The 21,174-nt window shown below is 42.7% G+C and overlaps 1 protein-coding gene across 1 annotated transcript in view; it reads left to right on the top strand.

The window, feature by feature from the left end:
* Nucleotides 1-21,174, top strand: part of WRAP53 (WD repeat containing antisense to TP53) — a 99,150-nt gene that overhangs the window by 38,545 nt on the left and 39,431 nt on the right. The window contains exon 7 of the mRNA XM_078671299.1: nt 11,450-11,582. Within this exon, the coding sequence (XP_078527425.1) occupies nt 11,450-11,582 (133 nt within the window). The remainder of the gene's footprint in view (nt 1-11,449; nt 11,583-21,174) is intronic.

Below are 21,174 nucleotides of genomic sequence, written 5' to 3' on the forward strand. Positions count from 1 at the left end.
GTTTATCATCTCTAATTGGCTCCTTCTTTGCTTCCACCAGTGTCTGCTTGTCATGAACAATTGTTTCTATTTTCTTTAATCACTACATGAGTGAATGTGTTTTCTCTCTCTACCTTGGGTATTTCTCTTCCAAACACCTATCTCTCCAAGTTGTTTCCTTTCCCAAGTTCTGCTGGCCACCCTTTCCGTGCTTAATGTTGTTTCTCGCCCATATCCTTCTTCCCTGCCCTTCTGTGTAGCTTCGTCCTCGGTTTGCTCCCCACAATGTCTTCCTATCCCATGTTCCACATTCGGCTCTCTTTGCAGATGTGCTGTCCTCCTGTTAGACTTAGCCCTCACTACAGGTCACCAACAAACCTTTTGCCTTCACACCTCCTGTTTTGCCGAATTTGTTTTTGTTCGCCTTGTGACTCTGTGCACTTCACCACTGCTAACCAGTGCTAAAGTACCTGTGCTCAACCCCTAAAACGTGGTGAAATTGGCTGACACTTTATTGGCACATTTAGTTTCTTTAGATGTCCCTAGAATAGTGGTATGCCATGTGCCTAGGGCTGGTGAATGAAATGCTACTAGTGGACCTGTAGCACCGATTGGGCCACCGACTTAAGTAGCCCCTTAAAACATGTCACATATCTATATGCCTATATGTGGTTTTAAGCTGCCAGTTCGACTTGGCAAAATAAACTTATTGCCAGGTCTAAACCTTCCTTTTAATACATATGAATTACTCCTAGGGTAGGTGATATTTAGCCCATAGGGCAGAGTGCAGTGTATTTAAAAAGCTGGACATGCTTTATATGACCTGAAAGTGATAAACTCTCAAATTAGTTTTTCACTATTTCAAGGCCTACCTCTCCAATAGAATAACATTGGGTTACCTTATTACATTTAATAAGTGATAACTTTTGATTGGGAGTAGGTAGTAATTTCGAGTTTGGTCTCTAAAGAATTTTAATTTAATATCCTCTTTAATGGTAAAGTAGGTTCACAAAGTGGGACTAGTTGTTGGCAGGATGGGCCATCTCTAACAGAATGAGGGGACGGAGCTGTTGCCTATCACACTTGCAGTACAAAGTGGCTGCCTGTGCTCACTCACTAAGGGTTTCACACTAGTCAATGGTCATCCTAGACAACCTGGGGCCAGGGCAGGTATGAAGGAAATTCTACACACCTCTGTGGGAGGAACGCTGTAGGAGCCTCTCCCACTTCAAAGGGGGCCACAGGTATAAAAATATGACACTCAGACCCAATCTTTAGTACACTTCTCGACCTGTGGATACTACAGAAAAAGGATGCCCTGTTGCCCTGCTGCTGAGGCCTGCTCTGTTTGCTGAGAAGGAAGTCTGGATCTGCTCCCTTCATCCCAGGGTCAGACCCTGTTCTGAGCTACAGGGTCAAAACATGCTCCAGAGGCCCCCCTGCAACTTCTCAGCTGATCTGCTGCACTGGACATGCAACTGGACCTGTCGGAGCCCTGCTGGCCTCTGCTGGAAGGAGTTACTGATCCCCAAGTGGTGCCTCCCCAGGTCCTGGGCTGGCATTTGAGAGAGCTCCTCCTGGCCTAACTGAAGGTTCCATCGAATCCAGGCAACTAAATCCGTGCAAAGGCTCACCGCACAGCTGTCATCCTCCTCGGAACCTTCTCAGAATGACGCAAAGCCCTGAAGAACAATGGAATGCCTCGCTGCACAGATGCCATCCTCATTAGAACGGACACAGAGTGACGCAAAGCCCTGCACAGCTGCCAGCCTCATGGGAAGTGACACAAAGCCTCACAGCTTCACCGGCTAAGATGCCGGATGATGTGAAGCCTTGCAAAGCAACACCGCACACTAAGGATATGCAGTACATGCAATCCTTGGCAGGCCAATCTTGGTCCTATGACCAACCTGCGCTCCTTCGCGGTTGGACCAAACTTGTGAGTTTGTCCCGGTCCATGGTGACCAGATACCCTGAGTTGGCACTGCTTTTATCTAAACGTTTTAAATTCCATATCTCCAGTTCTACTGATTGGATGTTTGTCGTTTTAATCTCATATAATTAATTAAAATGTGCTCTGTTTCTAAATTAGTGTGGGAATTTTCTTGTGTTGTCACTTTATTACTGTTCAAGTGCTCCACAAATACTTTATGTATTGCCTCATGGTTAAGAGTCACTGCGTTTGTGTCAAGGTACCAGAGGGTTAAGCGCAGGTTAGTTTAGTTACTTTTTGTGGTTCATCCTGACAAGTGTTGTGGCAGTTGCCTGAGAAGGGCTCACACCCTCCTCAACCAATAACCTAATTTTTCCCCACCACCCGAAGCGTCCATCTCCCAGCCATCCTCTCTCCTTTGTGCAGTTGTTTTTCCCCTGTCCACCTTCAATCTGTTGCCATTGTTGCTTTTTGCCCATCCACCTTTCTTCAGTTCCCTTTGTTGCTGCCATAGCTTTTTATCTGCCCACTTTCCTTCTATTACCACTGTTTCTTTTAAACCGTTGCCACTGAGGTTTAGTATTGGGCCACCCTTCCATTCCCTCATTGATGTTGCTGCTTAGCGCATGCACACCCTCCCTTGGTTACTACTTAGTGCACAACCGTCCTCCTAACTTTCCTGCTTAGTCCGCCCACCATCTCTCCATTAACACTTAGTGATGGCTGCTGCTTAGTGCCTCCTCATCTCTCAGCTGCTACTTCATGCATGCTCACCCTATCTCCGTTGCGGCTTAGTAACCGACTGAACACCCTCCCTCTGTTGCTTTTCCTTGCCCATTTACCCTCCGTTGCCCTTGTTGCATTCTCCCTGCCCACCATCCATTGCTGCTTTTCCTTCAGAAGACCCACCCTATATTGTGACTTCCAGAAACACCATATGGAGACACATTTACAAGTTTAAAGTTACTACAGTCACAAAGGAGCAGTAGTAAGTCCAGCACCCCACATGGCCATCAACTGATACGGCAGCACTCTTCCAAAGAAAATAATAGAGGCAGGGAATTAAGTAAAACACTATAGGAAATAATAATTTAAATACATTTAAAGGAAATACATTTTTAATGAAAATAATGAATTTCGACTTTTTAATAATATGTATAAATTAAATTGAATGCTAAACTATATTTAAACATATTATTTAATGATTTAAAAATGTAACAACATTTTTTTTTTTTTTCACAACCAATTTTATTGAGCAATTGAGCACCAAGAATGTGGCGTCTCCACACACGAAGATCACCACAACAGTATCAATATAGCAGTTCCATATGCAGCAAACAAAAACGGTAAAAACAGGCTCAGAATATGCTCAGTATAGAAACTCCCCAGCAACCTACCCTAACCCACAACTCTACCCCCCCCCCCTCAAAACGCCCCCCCCAACCCCCCTACCACACGTGTACAGAAGCAATAGAAAAAGAAAGTAGGTGAAATGCCACCAGGGCTTTACCGCTTCGGGCCAGAAATGTCACTGTGATCAAACGTCCTCCTCCTGCTCCGCCGGGGGGTCCAAGGACAGACCACGGTAGTCAGCCCAGCGCTTCCAGATTTTGTAGTGTTTGCGCGGGCAGCCCCGTGCTTCAAAGATCGGCCTCTCCAGACCCATAAAATAATCCAGCCCAGCCCTCCAAGCAGACAGGGGGGGAGCCCTCACTGACTTCCACGCCCGGGCCAGGTCCCGCTTAGCCACAACCAGCCTCAAGAGCAATAAGTGGCGCTTATAAACGTTAATGTAACAACATTTTTAAATGTAAAAATAAATGTCATTTATTCGTTAGTTTAATTCTGTACATGTCTTTTTGTCATTTTTAAGACTCAAGTACTTAAGTTGGCTTTTTTTGGGATAAATAATTAAAACCTTTTTTACTTAATATAGTTAGAATATTATATTATTAAATATTAAGTTACATTTTCGCTGTACTTCACCACTGTATAGGAGATCTCCCTTTGCTAAAGAGTTCCCTATGGTACCATATAGGGAAAAGTTAAATACTTTATTAAACTTGAAAACACAAAATATTTGTATGTTAAATATTTTAAATGTTAAGGCTGTTTATTTTAAATGTACAAAATAAAAAATGCTTTAGCACTATTAACTTAATTTTGAATTACATTTAATCAAAAATATCAAATTATTTTTCTGAAGTTTACATTAAAAATGTTGTGATGTATAGAATTAATTTAAAGTAATTTAATAATATTTACTATTGTTACATTAACATTTTTAAACTCCAAAATGTTTGTTAACCTATTTAAATATGAAATAATTATAGTATTTTCCGATAATTATTTTAACATTAAATTAAGTTTAGTTATACTTTTAAATAGTTCTAATAAATGAATTACATTTTAACGTTCTTTCCTATAGAGTTTTACTTTATCCACTACCTTCATTGATTTCTGTGGGAGGATGTTGCAGTACTAGTGACTGGCCATGTGTGTGGCTGGACTCTGGGCTCCAAGCTGGAGCAATTTAATTACTGTTTTGGGTTCTTTTTGGCTGTAGCAACTTTAAGCCTGTTGCAATTCACAAACTGCACTTTTACTTTTTTGTGGGTAGATTACTGTCTCGGAACCATGTTTTCTCACTTCAGCTGCTAGTCTTGGTGGGCAGGACTGTGTGTTTTTTCAGAAAAACATGGCTGCTTTGGCAGCAGTTAGTGTCGGAGACCATGTTTCCCCAGAAACGGCATGAGTGCCCGAGTCTATGTTTTCCCACAGATGGGAGCACTGAGTGCTCTGAACTAGAATTCCCCAGACCAGGCTTAGCAGCGCTGAAGGCAGTGGAGTGCCGAGAACCATATTTTCCCAGAGGGCACGGCTGCCACAGTTATGAGTTTCCGGGACCATGATGCCCCAAAGAAGGCACACCAGCAGCTTGGAGTCACGTAGCCCCAAATAAGGCATGGTTAAACTAACTTCAGGGAATGCTGGGGAAAACATTTCCCCAAATGTGACATGACTTAATGATTCTATGTTTTCCCAGAGTGGTATGCGCTCATATGACCATTTTCCTGGTATGGCTGCAGTGAGTGGTGGGCTATGTTTTCCAAGATAAGGCAAAGGTGGATTGGCTGCACAGGGTATTGTCTCACCTGCCTTTAATAGGTTGTTCTCTGATGACGTGTCCCTGGCATATCATGGTTTGAGTGATTAGCCGTGTGCTTGATGCAGAGAGTGTGATATCAACATAGCGTGTGTGAAGAAACGCACATGGACAGTCTCGAGGGCCACTCCAAAAAATATTAGGAATTTTCTAAAAGGAACATTTGGATCTTTTCAGGGACAATTTACTCTTCTTGTCTATCCTGAAGCTTTTGCTAGTCTCCTGAATGCCCAAGAATTTGTGAGTAAAATAAAAACACTTGTGATAGCAAGAAAACAATTTAGTTTGCGGTGTGTGTGTGTGTGAGATATAAATATTCAGGGTTATCATAAAAGAGGCAAAGCCTTAAGCTTCTAAAGTTGAAAAAAGTAATGGCTTTTGTAGAGCTTTATTTAGAGCACTGTGCTGTGCTTATGTAGCGCTATATAAAAACAACTATAACACAACTAAGAGAATGTTTTGTGAAAAATGCTACGTGCTGTGGACCGATCCTTAAAAAATGTCCAAATTCACTATGTCAAATGTGTACAATCTAATTACATTTGCTCATAACTTGTTTTCTACGACGCACTGTGGTCAGCATGAGGTGGTTCATAATAAAAGAATCCTTAAATAAATGTACTGATTAATGATTTTTTTATTTTTTAACGCCAGGCCGTCTTGGCAACTTGCATTAGCCCTGAGCAAAGGAACCACTTCGCCAAAGTGTCATACCTTTTCCTTGGGAAATGCAGGAGAACCTCTGCCATGAACATGGGCATTTAAGGGAAAACATCAGGAATACGTGAAAAATGCCCTACTCCACATCTCTCTGGTATTATTTAGTATGCGGTTTAAAAAGTCAGGCATGCATTTCCTTTTGGAATCATACTATGACGACCAAAGTTCTGCAACTACTTTCCTTGCGCCTTTAACTTGTTGATTCAACTAACGTCATCACATGCAGTGTAGGGACAGGAAATGTAGTGTCTGCAATGGCCCTCCCCTTCAGTCCACCGCCTGGGCTACACTTTTCATGTTAACAATCGATCTTCCTCACCATTGTTTGCGGCAGCCACACTCGTCACCGGGGTCTCAATAAAAGTCACGGTGATAATGAGAGATGTCCATCAGTTGTATTTCACTGGTAAACCGCTAGTAAACTGTCCTGGACAGCTATAAGACCGCTATAAGAGCTGAACAGGGATATTAAAGTAAAATGTTGGCTCTTTGAGCTGTGTGTGAGCTGAAATGCTTAACTCAGAGTAAATTAGAGATGCTATGGATGCTGACGCTGTAAGGCATTACACTAGTCATGACTAATTGCTCCATTGGAGGCTGAGCAATGTGGCGTGATCACAGGAAAACTAAACTGCTAGTAGCACTGTGTGCCAGCGATCCTCAAGCAGAGGGTGGAAAATAAAAGTTGTGCATGGACCAAAACATATGGCCCATATTGAAAGGATCCATGTAGCAGGGGCAGTCCACAGGGCCGAAACAAAACGGCCACAAGGCGGGACGAATGTACAGTATTTACCAACGAAAACTATGGAATTAGTAAAGGCAGCCCAAGCAACCACTGAAAAGCAGCGGGTGTATGGTGGGTGTGTTTACCCTACCTTAGAGTTCACGTGCGCGCTGACTCTAGGCTAAACCTAAAAACCTTGAGAAATCTGACAGTACCAAATACTAAATTTCCATAAGTGTAGTAGGAGTGCACTTTCCATGTTAAAACCTAGAAGTAGAAGCTCCCTAGATTATTGCACATCTTCTGCGAGTAAGTAGTGCAGATGATGGACACTTTACCAGGGACGTGCCACTCTGCCTAGCTCTAGAATAATACATTTTCTCTACATCTCTTCCTTTCCTCTCACCTTATGAACCTAAAAAGGGGGAATCATCCAGGGTTTCCTGTCACTAAACAAAAGGCAAACAAATATGACCTAAATGACTAAGTAAGCATTGTTTGAGAGGTAGATGCCTGAAGCCAGGTTGTTTTATTTCATTTCCTTCTCGGTTTGCCTAATGATAAAATGTCTAGCCTAAATTTGGCAAACAAAGACCGCTTCCTTGGTGTGTGCATAATTTCTAAATATGGCTGCACCTCCTTGCTTATTTATATTTTTGATTTCTATAAATGTTGACAAAAAATTTGTATTCCTGTTATACATCAATACTTCCATGTAACCCCCTCCTAGTGATCAGAGCTGGTGTCAGTTCTTCTTTCACTGCTCATTGATGATGCACGTTTTACGCCACAGATTTTTTTTTGCAGGCTGCTGTGTGGTTCAATCAGCCCGTGAGTGTGATGCAGGGTAGTAGAAATGAAATGTAAAAATAAGGGTAAAAAAAACTGTTTACAGGAAAGGTTTCTTGATTAGAGTGTCCTGTTTATCCTATGCTTTTCTGGTAAACCTTTGAATGTTTCCATGATTCTGTTTCCATATTTTGCTTAAAACATGAGGCTATATATTATGGTGAAAATTGGCGTGGGACGCTGGAAAGTTACGATTGTCCTACTCATACCAAGAATGCAAAAAGCACTTAATGTGGATTTCCAAGTAACATGATTCTGTTTCCTCCCTAAGTATTGTGGAGAGAAAATATTTTATGCTGAAGAAAGAGCCATATGCATCCTGATTTTTTTTGTTGTTGATTGTCTGGGAGAGCAGATTGTGGACAACGAAGATAGCTGTCCAGTGGGGTCTGGTGGTATCTTACAACTCGGGACGTCACCTCCGAATTACTTACAAGAATGTGGTGGAAGATCAAGCAAGCAGACCGGTTCAATACACCGCTAATCTGAGAGAGAAATCCATTGAGTTATCCGCAATGCTGTCGAGCTGACAAGGGCTGATGAGAATCCACGCCTTTGAGCCTGTGATGGCTCTCAAGAGGTCCAGACGCAGCACTGGGGCAGATAACTTACTTGTGTAGTTTAAAATAAATCTGATTCGGACGAGACTCAATAAGGTGTTTGACTGGTCAAGATTCATGGAACATTTTGTTGAATCTGTCACTACAAATGTGACTGAAATGAGGAAAACTATAAGTAAACCCCAAGGAATGGCTTGTATTTTCGAGGCAAGGGTAAAAGCAGTGAGAGGAATTCCCTCCGCATTAATCTGCGATTTTTATAATGTCCTGGAAAAGCCGAGACTCCCTAACCTGAATTATTTTGGAAAGCATGATTTCTGGATGCTTTTCTTTTGAACCTTCACTTCAAATGGGCAAATAGAGTACTTGCTGAAACAGAGTGTACCATTATGAGCTATCATAGTTTTTGTGTTTCAATTTTGGAGACAAGTTTGATCCTACTAGGCAGAAGGTGTCGCTCAATGTGAAGGTCTTGTAATTCAACTATTTCCTGATTGTTTCGTGTAGGGTCAGAGGAAATTGTGATTCTTTTGGCATGGTGAAACGGGGCTGCAAAAGAAATATATTAAATATATGCGTATATGTTCAAAATTAGGGATAATCAAAATGGGCCTATTTTTTTTAACTGTAGTTGGATAGACGGATGGAAGAAACTTTGCACAGTACGCAAGAAAACGTAATCTGAGACTATTGCATTACTAATTGGAACATGGAGCATGGAACAAGATGCTATTCAAGATTTGGATTGTGATGCTAGTACACTGTGCTCCCTAAGTGACCGTGAACGAAGATCGCACCTGAATAGTGAATCATCATAACATAGCAACTGTTTATTCTTTGCAATCACTGCAGAAGGCTTTTAATGCACGACACTGGCCACAAATTTAAGGGGAAGTCTGGTTTATAAGGCCACTAGCAGCCCGTCCCGACGTTTTCCGGGTATGAAATAGAATGTGTGTAATGTGTGTATTTGGCAAGGGCAATTTATTTTAAAATCTCGCGGTAGACAAAAATTTTTGTTTCATTAGAATAGGGACGGAGAAGGCCCAGCTGCAGCCCTGGTTGATGTTAGCAGGCACGTGTAATTGGTGTAGTGATCCACCGCCTGAGCCTGGCTACAGCCCTGGTTGATGTTAGCAGGCGCGTGTAATGTCGTTGAATGAGAGAGTTATCAGCCGCGGGTAAATCCGTTTAATGAGAGAGTTAAGTGACAGCGAGTAGGAGAGGCTGCAGCAATTGTCCCAGCAGACACGCTCATTTGCGTGTTCCCCCGCTTGAGGCCCACATGCAGGCCTGTTTGATGTTAGCAGGCGCGTGTTCCCCCGCTTGAGGCCCAGCTGCAGCCCTGGTTGATGTTATCAGGCGCGTGTAATTAGTGTACTGATCCGCCGCCGCCTGAGCCCGGCTAGATCCCTGGTTGATGGTAGCAGGCGCGTGTAATTTTGTTAAATGAGAGAGTTCAGTAACAGCGCGCAGGAGAGGCTGCAGTAACGTTACTTACCAGGCCTCCAGGTGAACGCGTTTGTCACGCCCCCAGCACACGGCCACAGCAGACGATCTTCTGATTAATGTACGGCCGACATGGCATGAAGGGCGGAACGCAGCACACGCCCCCAGCGTTTCTCACGCCCCTAGCGTGCCCCTTAATGCGGCGCAATTGCGTTCACATGGCATGAAGGCCGGACACACGCCCCCAGTGTTTGCCACGCTCCCAGCGTTTGTCACGCCCCCGGCACACGCCCACAGCCCACGATGTGATGGCCGTACCACACGCCTCCAGCGTTAGTCGCGCCCCCAGCCCATGCCCACAGCACAACACAGACACGCCTACAAGGGACTACTTTGCTGGCACGGTTCTTTTACCTTTTAAATGTATAGAGGAGTTGGCCTAACGGCTAAGGCGCTCGACCTCGGACCTGGGGATCTGGGTTCGAGTCTTGATAACGACGACCAACATCCTGTGATTCTGGGCAAATCACTTAATCTCCCCGTGCCTAACAAAAATGAATGTGTCTTCATGTAACATAACTGGTGCTATGTAAAGCGCTCTGATACCTGATTCAGTTCGGGTTAAGTTTGCGCTATATAAAACTCTGCAAAAAAAAAAATATATATATGGTGGCCATCTGCATAGCCTATGTCCTTCTGCTGCAACTGCCCTTTCCAACGCTGTATTGGGTGTTGTGATTGGTGCTGTGGTTACTGAGATTACCCGCCTCAAAGGTTTGGGCTCTCTCTTTATAATATTAGTATGGATATGGATTCAGCCACTTGATCGTCTACTGCTCTGCTGGGGGTGGCAACTGGGGATCCTTGAGTTCGACTTGTATATAGAATCTAATGGTTGCTGTTTTATGAGGTCTTTGTTTTGTTAGGACTGATGGGAGATAATTGGTGGTAGAATTAGATTTCTGTTGCTTTTTTATATGGACACAAAAGAGGATATCTGTGTTCTGGGCCCTCTTTTTTTGAACTTTTTTTTTCCCAGGTCGAGTGTTTTTCCTATTTGGTCTATTTAGGCAGTTCTATTGTATGAGGGTGGTGCCAGGTGTGAAATGGTTTTAGGTGGATTCCTTTCTCGATAAGAAACTAAATTGGAGAAATAACGGTTGTGTGCGGAAGAGATGAACGATGATTTGGAGCGTAGTAGGCTAAATCCCTATGGCAAAACAGGGTAGAGTAATGACATGGAATGTTTGAATAATTACACCAGAAGATGCAATGCATTCTTACCTAGAAAGCGGAGAAGGGATATATTCGAGTTGCATGTCTTCAAGGAGCGTATTTGAAGTGATAGGAGTATTAGAAGGATTTATATAAAATAGACGGGTAGGCTGCTCTTGGCCTCTTAGTCATTTGAGTGGCCTGTTGGTTTAGACAGCTGGTGACCTGCCATTTCAGATCACCACAGCGACAGGCTCCTAGGGGTAGGTTTCTGCTATTTAATGGTTTAGAGAATCATCCAGAATTTTGCCTATTGAATCTTTTTGATCTAAAATGGTAGATGGGAATTTCCCTCAGAAGCTAGCTGTAATAGTCAAGCGTTTATATTAATGTCCCATTCATTTGGACAGTGAACTTCAATTGTATGATGTACAGAGCTGTGGATAGCACGCCACCATTGATGGGATCAGAAACTAAATTAATGAAAGGTTAACAGACAACGTAGCTGCCAAGGTCTGACTAATATCAAATAGGAAAAGAAGGAATAAAGAAATTATCGCAAGCTCTAAATTAGGACAGTTTCAGTTCAACATTAATCTCCAATTTGGGATCAAGTAGGTGATCCATTGTATGAGGTGGTCCATATGTGCTTCCACTAAAATGGCATGTCAGTAGAATGAATAAATCACATACATGTTATTTCTCTTAATAGAAATCTGTGAACGTTTTTAGGTCATCTATGTACTTGGTAGGTTCAGTGTTCTATTTTGTGGCTCTAATTGTGCTCTGTCAGCAATGGACTTTCATAGTGCAAGCGTCCCAATGTTCCTGTTTTTTTCTTCTTGTTCCAGGATGAGCTGACCTCTGCTCATTCCCTCTGCTTCACCCCAGACGGATCGCACCTCTACTGTGGCTTTGATAAGATGGTGAGGGTGTTTGACACCTCCCGGCCGGGTCGAGATTGTGAGAAGAGGCCCACCTTTGGTAAGTGGTGAGACGCACAGGCGAGAACTGCAATGTCAAGTGTTCTGTTGCGCTGTATTCAAGCCTCATTTAGGGCTCAGGTTTGACATAAAGTTGGTGGCTTGGTCCATAGTTTGTTGCTTTAGGAAACACTTGCAATATTGCATAATAGATGTTTACCAAATATGTTGGCAATAAATCTGATTTGCAGCATGTGCACTGAAAGGTTTGCATACGTGTATCGCACCCTGAAGATGTAGTGATGCAGATTCACCTTTATTAGCGAGTACACCTACTTCAGGGTGACCTGTGTACCTGGGTATCTAGTCTGACTTATTCTTTGTTTAAATTAGCTAAAATCTCACTTTTTGAAATCCTATGACTCTTTATTTCCCAAAATATGGTGTACTGCTCAGTAAGCAGCCACTCCTTCCAAGTTATACCATTACTTCCTTTACAATTGCTTCTGTGGGTGCTGATATTTTATTATCCAGATGGTGGCAAAAGAAATAAAGCCAAAAATAATAATTAACAAATTGAATTGGTACAAATCAGGGCAACAGTCTTTACAACCTGTGCCTAAGCACCCTTGCTGTTTCCCCGCAATCTGAACAATGCTTTCTTGGTTAAGGCCGTCCGCGTTCTAGCTGTCTGAGTGGGGAGATGAACCAGAAGCCATGTGGGGGGGAAGAACCAGAACACGTCGTGGTATTTGGTCTGGGGGACTGGTTTTCGGACTCAGGGCGGGGTCTGGGTGCGGGGTAGTGTTTAGTGCAGGGGGGCAAGTTTTAGGGCTCAGGGCATGGGGCGGGCAGTTTTCAGGATTGGGGGCCAATTTTTAGGGCTCAGGGTGGGGTTGCTGTGGTTGGGGCAGTTTTTTGGGTAGGGGTCGGGTTTTAGGGCTCAAGGTAGGGGGTCAGCGTAGTTAATAGGGCTGGGACTGGTAGATTACAAAGCAGGAGGGCTGAGATTTAAGGCTCCTGGCAGTGGGGTCTAGGAGTGGGATCTTTACCACACCTATACCTTTACCAATCATGCTTTTAAAACAAAATTCATTGTGAAGGCATGTGTGGTAAAGACACAGTCGTTGTAAAGACTACGTGGTTAAGGCATGCGTGGCTGAGTCAGAAACCCAAATAAGCAATGCTCCCAGGATACCGCAGTATGTACTAATCAAGTTTATCAATTGTCAACACAATATTCTATCAAGATTGCAAACTGAGGTAATTGACTCCAGTGCACTTTTCATTTAACCTGGGATACATGTTCTTGGAATGTTTATAGCGACCTTGGGCACAGGCTTCTTGCCCATGTGTGTTATAATGCCTTGAATTCTAAATTTGTATTATCTTTGAAGTACATTGTCTGCAATGTCAAGATTGGTTCGTAACAAAAAAACGGGGGAGGTCCCCTAACTGATCCAATGAGGGACGAGGGGAAAGTACACAGAAAAATAAGGAGTCCCAGAAGAAGGAAGCTGACATCCTCAAACTAACAATAACTATAGAAATACAAATGGAGAGATACTAGTGCCACAATATTCACTATCCCACTGTGAAAACAACATATTACATGAAAAACAGCAAAAAAGCGAAAAATTATCACTTGTCGTATTAAAATATATTCTCATTTTATTCAATACAGTATACATCAATTTTCATGTCTCCCAGTTGATCACACACAATGAATAAAAATTAATAAATTAAAAATCACATGATAAAACATTTCTTGTGAAGTTTCAATATTCGTGAAGTGGTTGTCAATATTGTGGCACTAGTATCTCTCCATTTGTATTTCTATAGTTATTGTTAGTTATAAGCTCACATGGTATACACCTTTAAGGCAACTCAGATCCAGCACTGTGTCACTCCTCACTCCTCTGAGAATACAGACCTGCAGAAATGGGGGTCGAGCCTTCTCCTTTCTTGCCCCTTCCCTCTGGAATAAGATGCCCCTGAACTTGCGCACCAACTTAGAGAACAGCTGCGTTCGTAAGAAGTTGAAGACATGGCTCTTTGCAAACTAAGCTGTCTTCTCATATCAGAGCTGTCTGCAAGCGCCATGAGACTCTTTGGATGTGATATGAGCGCGATACAAATGTATCTGACTTGACTTGACTAGAGAAGCTTTGGTTGGCAGAATTATGAGGCTGAACATCCAGATTGAAGATCTGGGCAAAATAAGGCAGAGGGTGTTTGAGGGGCTGGTGGGGGTGGGCAGGGGGTCCTCCCTTCAATCATGTGGATTTTCTTACTGAGATGTTGACTCAGAAGCTCAGTGAATTGGAAACCTTTTCAGAGTCTCTGGATAAACGGCTTAGAAAGTGGGTTTACAGAGTGCATGCAGGAACTAAGAGAGGAGACCCTACATCAGGTTGAACTGTGATGGCAGGCAATCACTTGGCGGAGAGGTGTGCAGTTTCTCTCAGCAATATACCCAAAAATGAGTTGTAAAACTAGGAGACACCCTTTTACTTTTGTTACCTGATCTGGAATAAGACATGATTACAGCGAGCTGCTCAAGATTAAGAGATCTGTCTGCTATAGTAATTTGTGGCCCTTTATTGATGGATCTGTTGGTGGACTTATTGAGGAAGTTCTGGCGTGCAACATCTCCGGGAGTGTGAGCACTGGCTCCCATTCACTGTGATGTGAGCTACTGTCCTGCAAATGTTTCTGATTGTCTCTCTACTGTCCACTCTTTATTTTGTGCTCCCTTTGAGTTACAGTGATTACAGTTGTGGTATTAGCACTACTCTTATTATACGCTTACATTGATTTGTGACTGGGCGATTGCCGGAGTGTCAGAGAAGGTTTCAGTGTTTATTTTGGTGAATTATGGCAATTGTCTAGAATGAAACAGTCAAGAAAAGTATTTAAAACTAAATGGGAGCTGTGAGACAATATAGGAATTCAGAAAGGTCATAAGGAAACCACTAAGTGTACGGAAGACAGTAAGCCTTTTATGGTTGTTAGAGTAAGTGCAAGCCAGTTAGTCAGGATTATGTTAGATAGGTTGGAAAAATCACACGTTTGTGGAGTGTTACTACTTCAGTAGAATAAATCTGAGCTGCTGTTGATCGTCAGTACATGATAGGATGAAAAAAAGTCCAGCATTACCTCCAGTACCAAAATACTCTGGAGGGAGCCCCTGAATGTCCCACATCCCTCTCCCCCCTTTGTCATGCTCAATACACCCTGGAGCATAGCTGCCAAGGTTTCAGATTGCCATGTGTGACATTTTTATAAATTCAGTGAAATTATGAGTGACATTTCAACGACAATGAGTGACACTATCTCGGGAGCAAAAATCATGCAATGAAGACGAGGGAAACTTGTAAATATCAGAAATGACAGCCATTTGAGCAACAAGAAACTCCAAGAACTTTTTGAATCTGCTGCAGAGCACCAGAAATGGAAGGACACTAACCCTAGTGCTCCCTCCTGAAACCTGACTGTACTGTAAACTAATGTATAACCATGATATTAAACACGTTTTTCAGTAGCAGTACTTAACGTTATGTGTACATATGCTGACACATGCACAGGTAAATACAAAAATACTTACTGGATGCAACTGAAAGAGCAGAGAGCGCCCTAGTAGTGGCAAAACACGCACAGGCCCCCTGTAGTCTGACGATAATACCCTCAAGTGATTAGTATGGGTAACCAAGAAGGATGACATGACAGAGCAGCCCTGCGGCCAGTGCTGAGATTATTACTGTGAGACTGTCTGAATTTGAAATGAAAGCTCAGATCTTGCAGATTACGTAAACCTCAAGGATGATGAGACAGACCAGCCCTGCACCCGCAGATTTTACTGTGTCTCAATTAACAAATCTCATCTCACTGCCATGCGTGGTGGCGCGCTCCACGCTGTGAAGAAAGTTACAATTGTGATCATCATGAGGGCGGACAGGGGACCTCTCTGAGGAATGACACGAGTCATAAGCAGTGCAGAGAGAGCAGATCAGATCTGCAGATAATAACCAGGCTGTCTCAGGAAGGATGACGAGACCGAGCTGCCCTGCCTGCAGATCATAAATTAGTTTTTCTGATCAGACTGTGCGACTACAACAAGGGTATCAGGGCGTGCGCTATCTACTGTTTATTAGGAACACACCTCGCTGGTTGAAACAGGGCAGTGGACCAAATCGCTGCTAGCATAAATCAGTAATTACTCTGCCTTTCCCTCCGTTAGTGGTAGAAGTCTCAGCCTATACTGTTGTTATTCAGTGCACTTCACTACATCACATGTGGGAGGTCGGGGCTTCACCAACACTGTCCTTTACCCCTGCAGTGGTCACACAGAGCCCCCTGTTATTGTGCTTCCTTTACTTTAAATCAAACCAGCATCTTCCTATAATTCTTTCTTAGGTCAGGGTCTTGGCTGTATATTGCACAGAGGCGCACGGCGCTGCCTACTTTCACTCGCCACGCTCCTGAATCGCCAGCGCTGTGGCTGCTTCGTCCCAGTGCAGATCCCTGCAGCGTCTTCTGTAGGGAGCCCCGAGCCTGGCTCCCAGGGGCCAAGTCGTGTAGCAGCCCAACAGAGCCGTCCCAGACCAATGGGCCGCTACTTGTTCCTCCTGCGATGCAGCACCACACAATCCTACACTGCTGCGCCTCTAAACGCCAGGGCAGCAGGCCTGCCTCCGTCGGGCCCAGCCTCAAGCACTCGGCCTCGTGAGCGCCCAAGACCTCTCAAATCAAATCAAAACAGCTTTATTCGGTGACAACAAAGCAAGCACCATAAAACCATACTAATACACATGTATCTAAAAAAGTACATTCTGACTATATTTCATGGGGGAACATTGATTATGATACAATATGTGCAAATTTAAAATACATGGGGGGAAAAAGAATAGCACCGTAAAATAGCAGGTCCATTTTTCAAAAATCCTTAAAATACATAATCCTTAAAATACAATCTACCACTAATTCATACAATAAAGTGCAGGTGCAATCAGTGCAAAAGAATGCAATTAAAAATGATATTAATCATCATCTTTTTCATACAGCAGAACATCCAGAAATGCATTATCTTTTCTTTTTCTAATTGATTTTTGTATAAAGCATATTACAGCGCTTATAATTTTCATGGTGTCCAAGCTGCATATAAAATTAAACGCATCCTTATAATTAAAAAGCATGTTTTTTAAAAATAGTGGTTTCAATACAGTTTTTCGGATATCAATGTAAAAAGGGCAAAATAAAATAAAATGCAGGGTGGACTGGGAAGTTTTACCATCACATGGACAGGGGGGCAAGATTCTGTGCCATTTCTCAGTTCTTGGGAAAGTAATTAGATAATGTAAAGTGCTCATCCTTAGCCTGGTCATATAAAATCTGTGCTGGACATTCTGAACCAAGATAAGATATAAGTGAGTTCCACTCATATATGGACGTTCACAGTAAGCTGCCACTGTCTGTTTTTGCTTAATCGTCCTATCCCTGTCATGTTCTATAGCAGCAAGATATCTCAATTTCAGATCTCTTTTACTATATTCTTGTATGCTTATCGGGTCGTCTGTGCAAATTTCACATTTTGTCAAAAGATTAAAAATGTGACACAACCATGGTATTTTCATACCATGGTCTAATGCTAGGCAATCTATAACTAAATCCTTAGAGAATTTAGTTTCTTCCTTTGTCCATAAGCCATGACAGAGTGTAAGGGCAGCTATATTGAGGGTATCACTTAAATATGGTACAGACAATTCTTTGTGTACGATCAGGTTTGTGACTGCACTAGGGACTGCGAACAGTCTTTTTAGGAACTTATTTTCGTTAGTTTGGACGATTGCGTTATTTGCTCTCCCCCATATGGCGGCTCCATAGTTAACTGCTGGACACACTTGCTCCGATACCAATTTAAAATTTCTCGTAGAGGTTTATTCCCAAGTTTTGCCGCAAACCTCAAAATTCCCTCAGTCGTTTTTAAAAATTTCATTTTACATAAATTAATATGCAGATTCCATGTGCCACTATTAAAAAAATAGTAACCCCAAATATGAAAAAGTCGGGGCTCTACTTATAGAAACCCCACCCACATGATGCTGTCTACACTTCTGTCTCTTACCTCCACATGACATTACAAAAGTTTTTTTCAAATTCAACTGTAGATCTTTGTTAGTCATGTGTTGGGAAAAATGTTCTATCAGGCATTGTAAGCCGTTAGCGGTTCTGGACATTAGGACAGCATCATCTGCATATAATAACAATGGGGTGGGGCGTATTCCAACTTTTGGGGCATCTACGGCCAATTCTTGTAAAAACGGATATACATTATTTATATATAGAGAAAATAAAAGGGGGCCAATACACATCCCTGTCTAATACCACGCTTTACTGCGAAGTCAGGCGTGCATTCTCCTGATTTTCCGTACCGTACCCGTGAACTTAAATAATTGTAAATTTGGGATAGAAAGAGGATTATTTCTATGGGAGCACCAAGCCCTCTTAAAATTTGCCATAATTTGTTATGATTAACTAAGTCGAAGGCACTAGTCAAATCTACGAAACATAGGTGAAGGGTACCTTCCTTGGCTAACGTGTACTTCCCGATTATCAGGTCTAAATTCAGACATTGCTCCACCGTCCCAATACCCCTTCTGAAGCCATACTGTGCCTCTCATAAGATGTCGTTTTCACTGGCCCAGTCTTCAAGCCTTTCTAACATAATTCGGCCCATGATCTTAGAAGAGGAATCAAGAAGGGATATTGGGCGGTAGCAATTAGCCTTTTCCCCGTCCCCTTTTTTAAATATGGGTACGATGACGCTTTCAACTTATGTAATTGGCAAGACTCCTCCCAGGGCGGCATTAAAAACTGTCACTAGTATCGGTGTCCAAAAATCCAGATCATACTTAAAAACATTTATCAGCACACCGATTGGACCTGCTGCTTTCCCAATTGCACTTTTCTGAAGTGCAAGTTTCACTTCCTCTGGTGTGACTGGCGATGTTTTAACTGAGTTTACCCTGATACATTTTTTGTTTTTCCAATCTATAATGTTTATATCTCCTGGATTGAAAATACTCTTAAAATGTAGCACCCAATCTTCCGGTGGTACCACGGTATCGATCCTTACTGCGTTGTTATCTTTAAAATGTGGATGGTTGACTATTTTCCAGAAGAGGGCTGGGTCTTTTAGCTCTGCTGCTCGGTTTAGGTTTTCCCAAGCCTCGTCACAAATCTCCCTTTTTCTTATTTCCAGTGTCTTTTTATAATGTCTCCTGGCGGCACTTATTTTTTGTGGGTCTCTAGGTTTTTGTTTAAGCGCAAATTTGTATTCCCTGTTTATCCTTGTACATTCATGGTTAAACCATCTTTGGGTTGGACTACATGGTTTTTTCTTTTTTTTTTGGCTTTAGATCACCTGCAATTACTTCAGTGATATTACAGAAGGCATTTATAACCGCAGTATGTGTAGATGAGCCGTCCAAACATATTTCTAATTCTTTTGGTTTTTTCCATTTAAGGGTTTCCATAAAAATGGAGGGGTTAACGCCTGTCCATTTCATAGAAACCCCATTGTTACCTTGATTGTGGAGAAGTGTGGCTCACTGGTTAGAGGAGGCAGACCCGGACGCTGAGATCAGACCCGGGACCAGGGTTCAATTCCCGACTCGGCAGGGTCTTGAGCCCAAAATGTCCACGGACTCGGTAATTCTCGCTTCGGTGCCTACTCGAATCACAGGTTCACACTCTGCAACTCTGGGCAATAGCTTGCTTAATCTCCACTACGGCCCCCCGCGGCGGGATGCCTGGCTTTCACCTTGGGGATACCCTGTAGGGGCTATCTCACAGGGAAAAACCAGGACGGGTTCCCAATGCAAAGCGCTTTGAGACCTGGCGGTGATATTGCGCTATATAAAAACCCATCCATCCATCCATCCATTGTCAATATCGACGTCTCCATCCTTACCCCTTTGGTTAGGTGACAAGTTTATTTCTAAAATCAAACTTGGGGAATAATGGTCACTAAACAAGCTAATGTTTATCAAAACTTCCTTGGCCATCTTGTTGCCATTAGATGATATTATGACATGGTCTATATTTGAGGATGACCTCGTTCCCACAAAGGTATACAGGTTTTCTTCCCCCTCTGGGGCAATTGGTTCTAAAATTATTAAATCATGTTTATGTATTACATTATTAATGGCTTCCCCATATCTATCATGTTTAAAATGTGCGATCTTTTCGCCAGAATAGTCACAATAACCACATGGCTCGCCAGCTTCAATGTCACATATATCACTGTTAAAATCCCCAGCCCAAATTAAAACATAAGACCCTACAATTCCCTTCATAAAACAATCTAAGTCCCTTTCTAGTGAGTCAATTACAGTGCTCCTTGAATTGTCAAAAACATTATTATAGAAATGTATAATGACAAAAGTATAATTTTCATTAGAAGTTAAATTAAAAAACTGATAATATTTTAAATCTGTGAACGTTTTCCCTACAGTCAGGGGGGAGGCAACTGGGATTAAAGTTGCCAAGCCTTCTTTCGGCCTTTCCTTTCTCGATGGAATTGCACTTGTACAAATGCTTTCAGGGCATCACGTTTCTTGTAATAAAACGACCCCCAATCCCTCCAGTGTGTTTTTCCAGTTGGCATCATTGATCTTATTTTTGATGCCAGCTATATTCCATGTTGTGATTTTTAAGATGTTACTCATTCGTGGTTCAGGGTCAGCTAACATGGGGTTAACCGGTCTGACACTATGATCATACTCTGGTACGCCCTCTATCTCTCTTTCACAAGTGTCTATTAAGTTAACCCTTCTCGCATTTGTTTTGAAGTTACTATTTCTCATGTTAGTACTACTTACCCCCATGAGTAGCACGAAAATCTATTTCGGCAGGTTGTTGGCTATTTGCTTTTAAGTGTGTTTTAGAGAAGCTTGTGCTTCACTCGACAACAATAGATCTGACATTTAAGTCACATTGTGGAATAGTTTTAGGAAAGTCCCCTAGGTTTTGGCTATTATAATTTGAAACCGACTCTCTCTTGTCCCTTGTAGTTGAATGTACAGGACTAAAATGTTTGGGTATCAGACCCAGTCAATTATTCTGCTCTAGTGTACTCAGAGCCTCATATCTATTGCGAGTTGGCACTTCACAAGTAATGGGGCCCAGCAACCATCCAGGGTTCCTTTGTGTTCCCCCTCTAGGGATTGCATTTACTCGATAAAAATACCCCAAGTGGAGGACATTAATAGCGTCATTCCGTATTGTGAAAGGGGCTGCCCTATCCAATATACACCTAACCAAATTCGGTGACCTAAAGCATAAGACCACGTTGTCCCCAGCCAGGCCTTTTTTAGGTTTTGCTTGGCAATGCGTACGAAGTACGCATGCGCTAGCAAAATCTAATGTCATTTCTCTGTGGGGTCGGGTATCCGCCCCCTCCTCGCCCCCTCCTCCCATTGGCTAGCTCCATAAATGGAGGCTAGCCATTGGGAGCCGGATCTGTCCGTCAAGGCCGGACCAGATTCGGGGGCGTTCCCGAGAATTTTTCCCTTTTGGCCACGTCATGCAGCGGTGGGCGGGGCTTTTTTTTGGGCTCGTCGAGGTTTGTTTAGGCCATTTTGCGGCCGACC

The sequence above is a fragment of the Lissotriton helveticus genome, chromosome 12 (genome assembly GCF_964261635.1).
Source record: "Lissotriton helveticus chromosome 12, aLisHel1.1, whole genome shotgun sequence".
Lineage (NCBI taxonomy): Eukaryota > Metazoa > Chordata > Amphibia > Caudata > Salamandridae > Lissotriton > Lissotriton helveticus.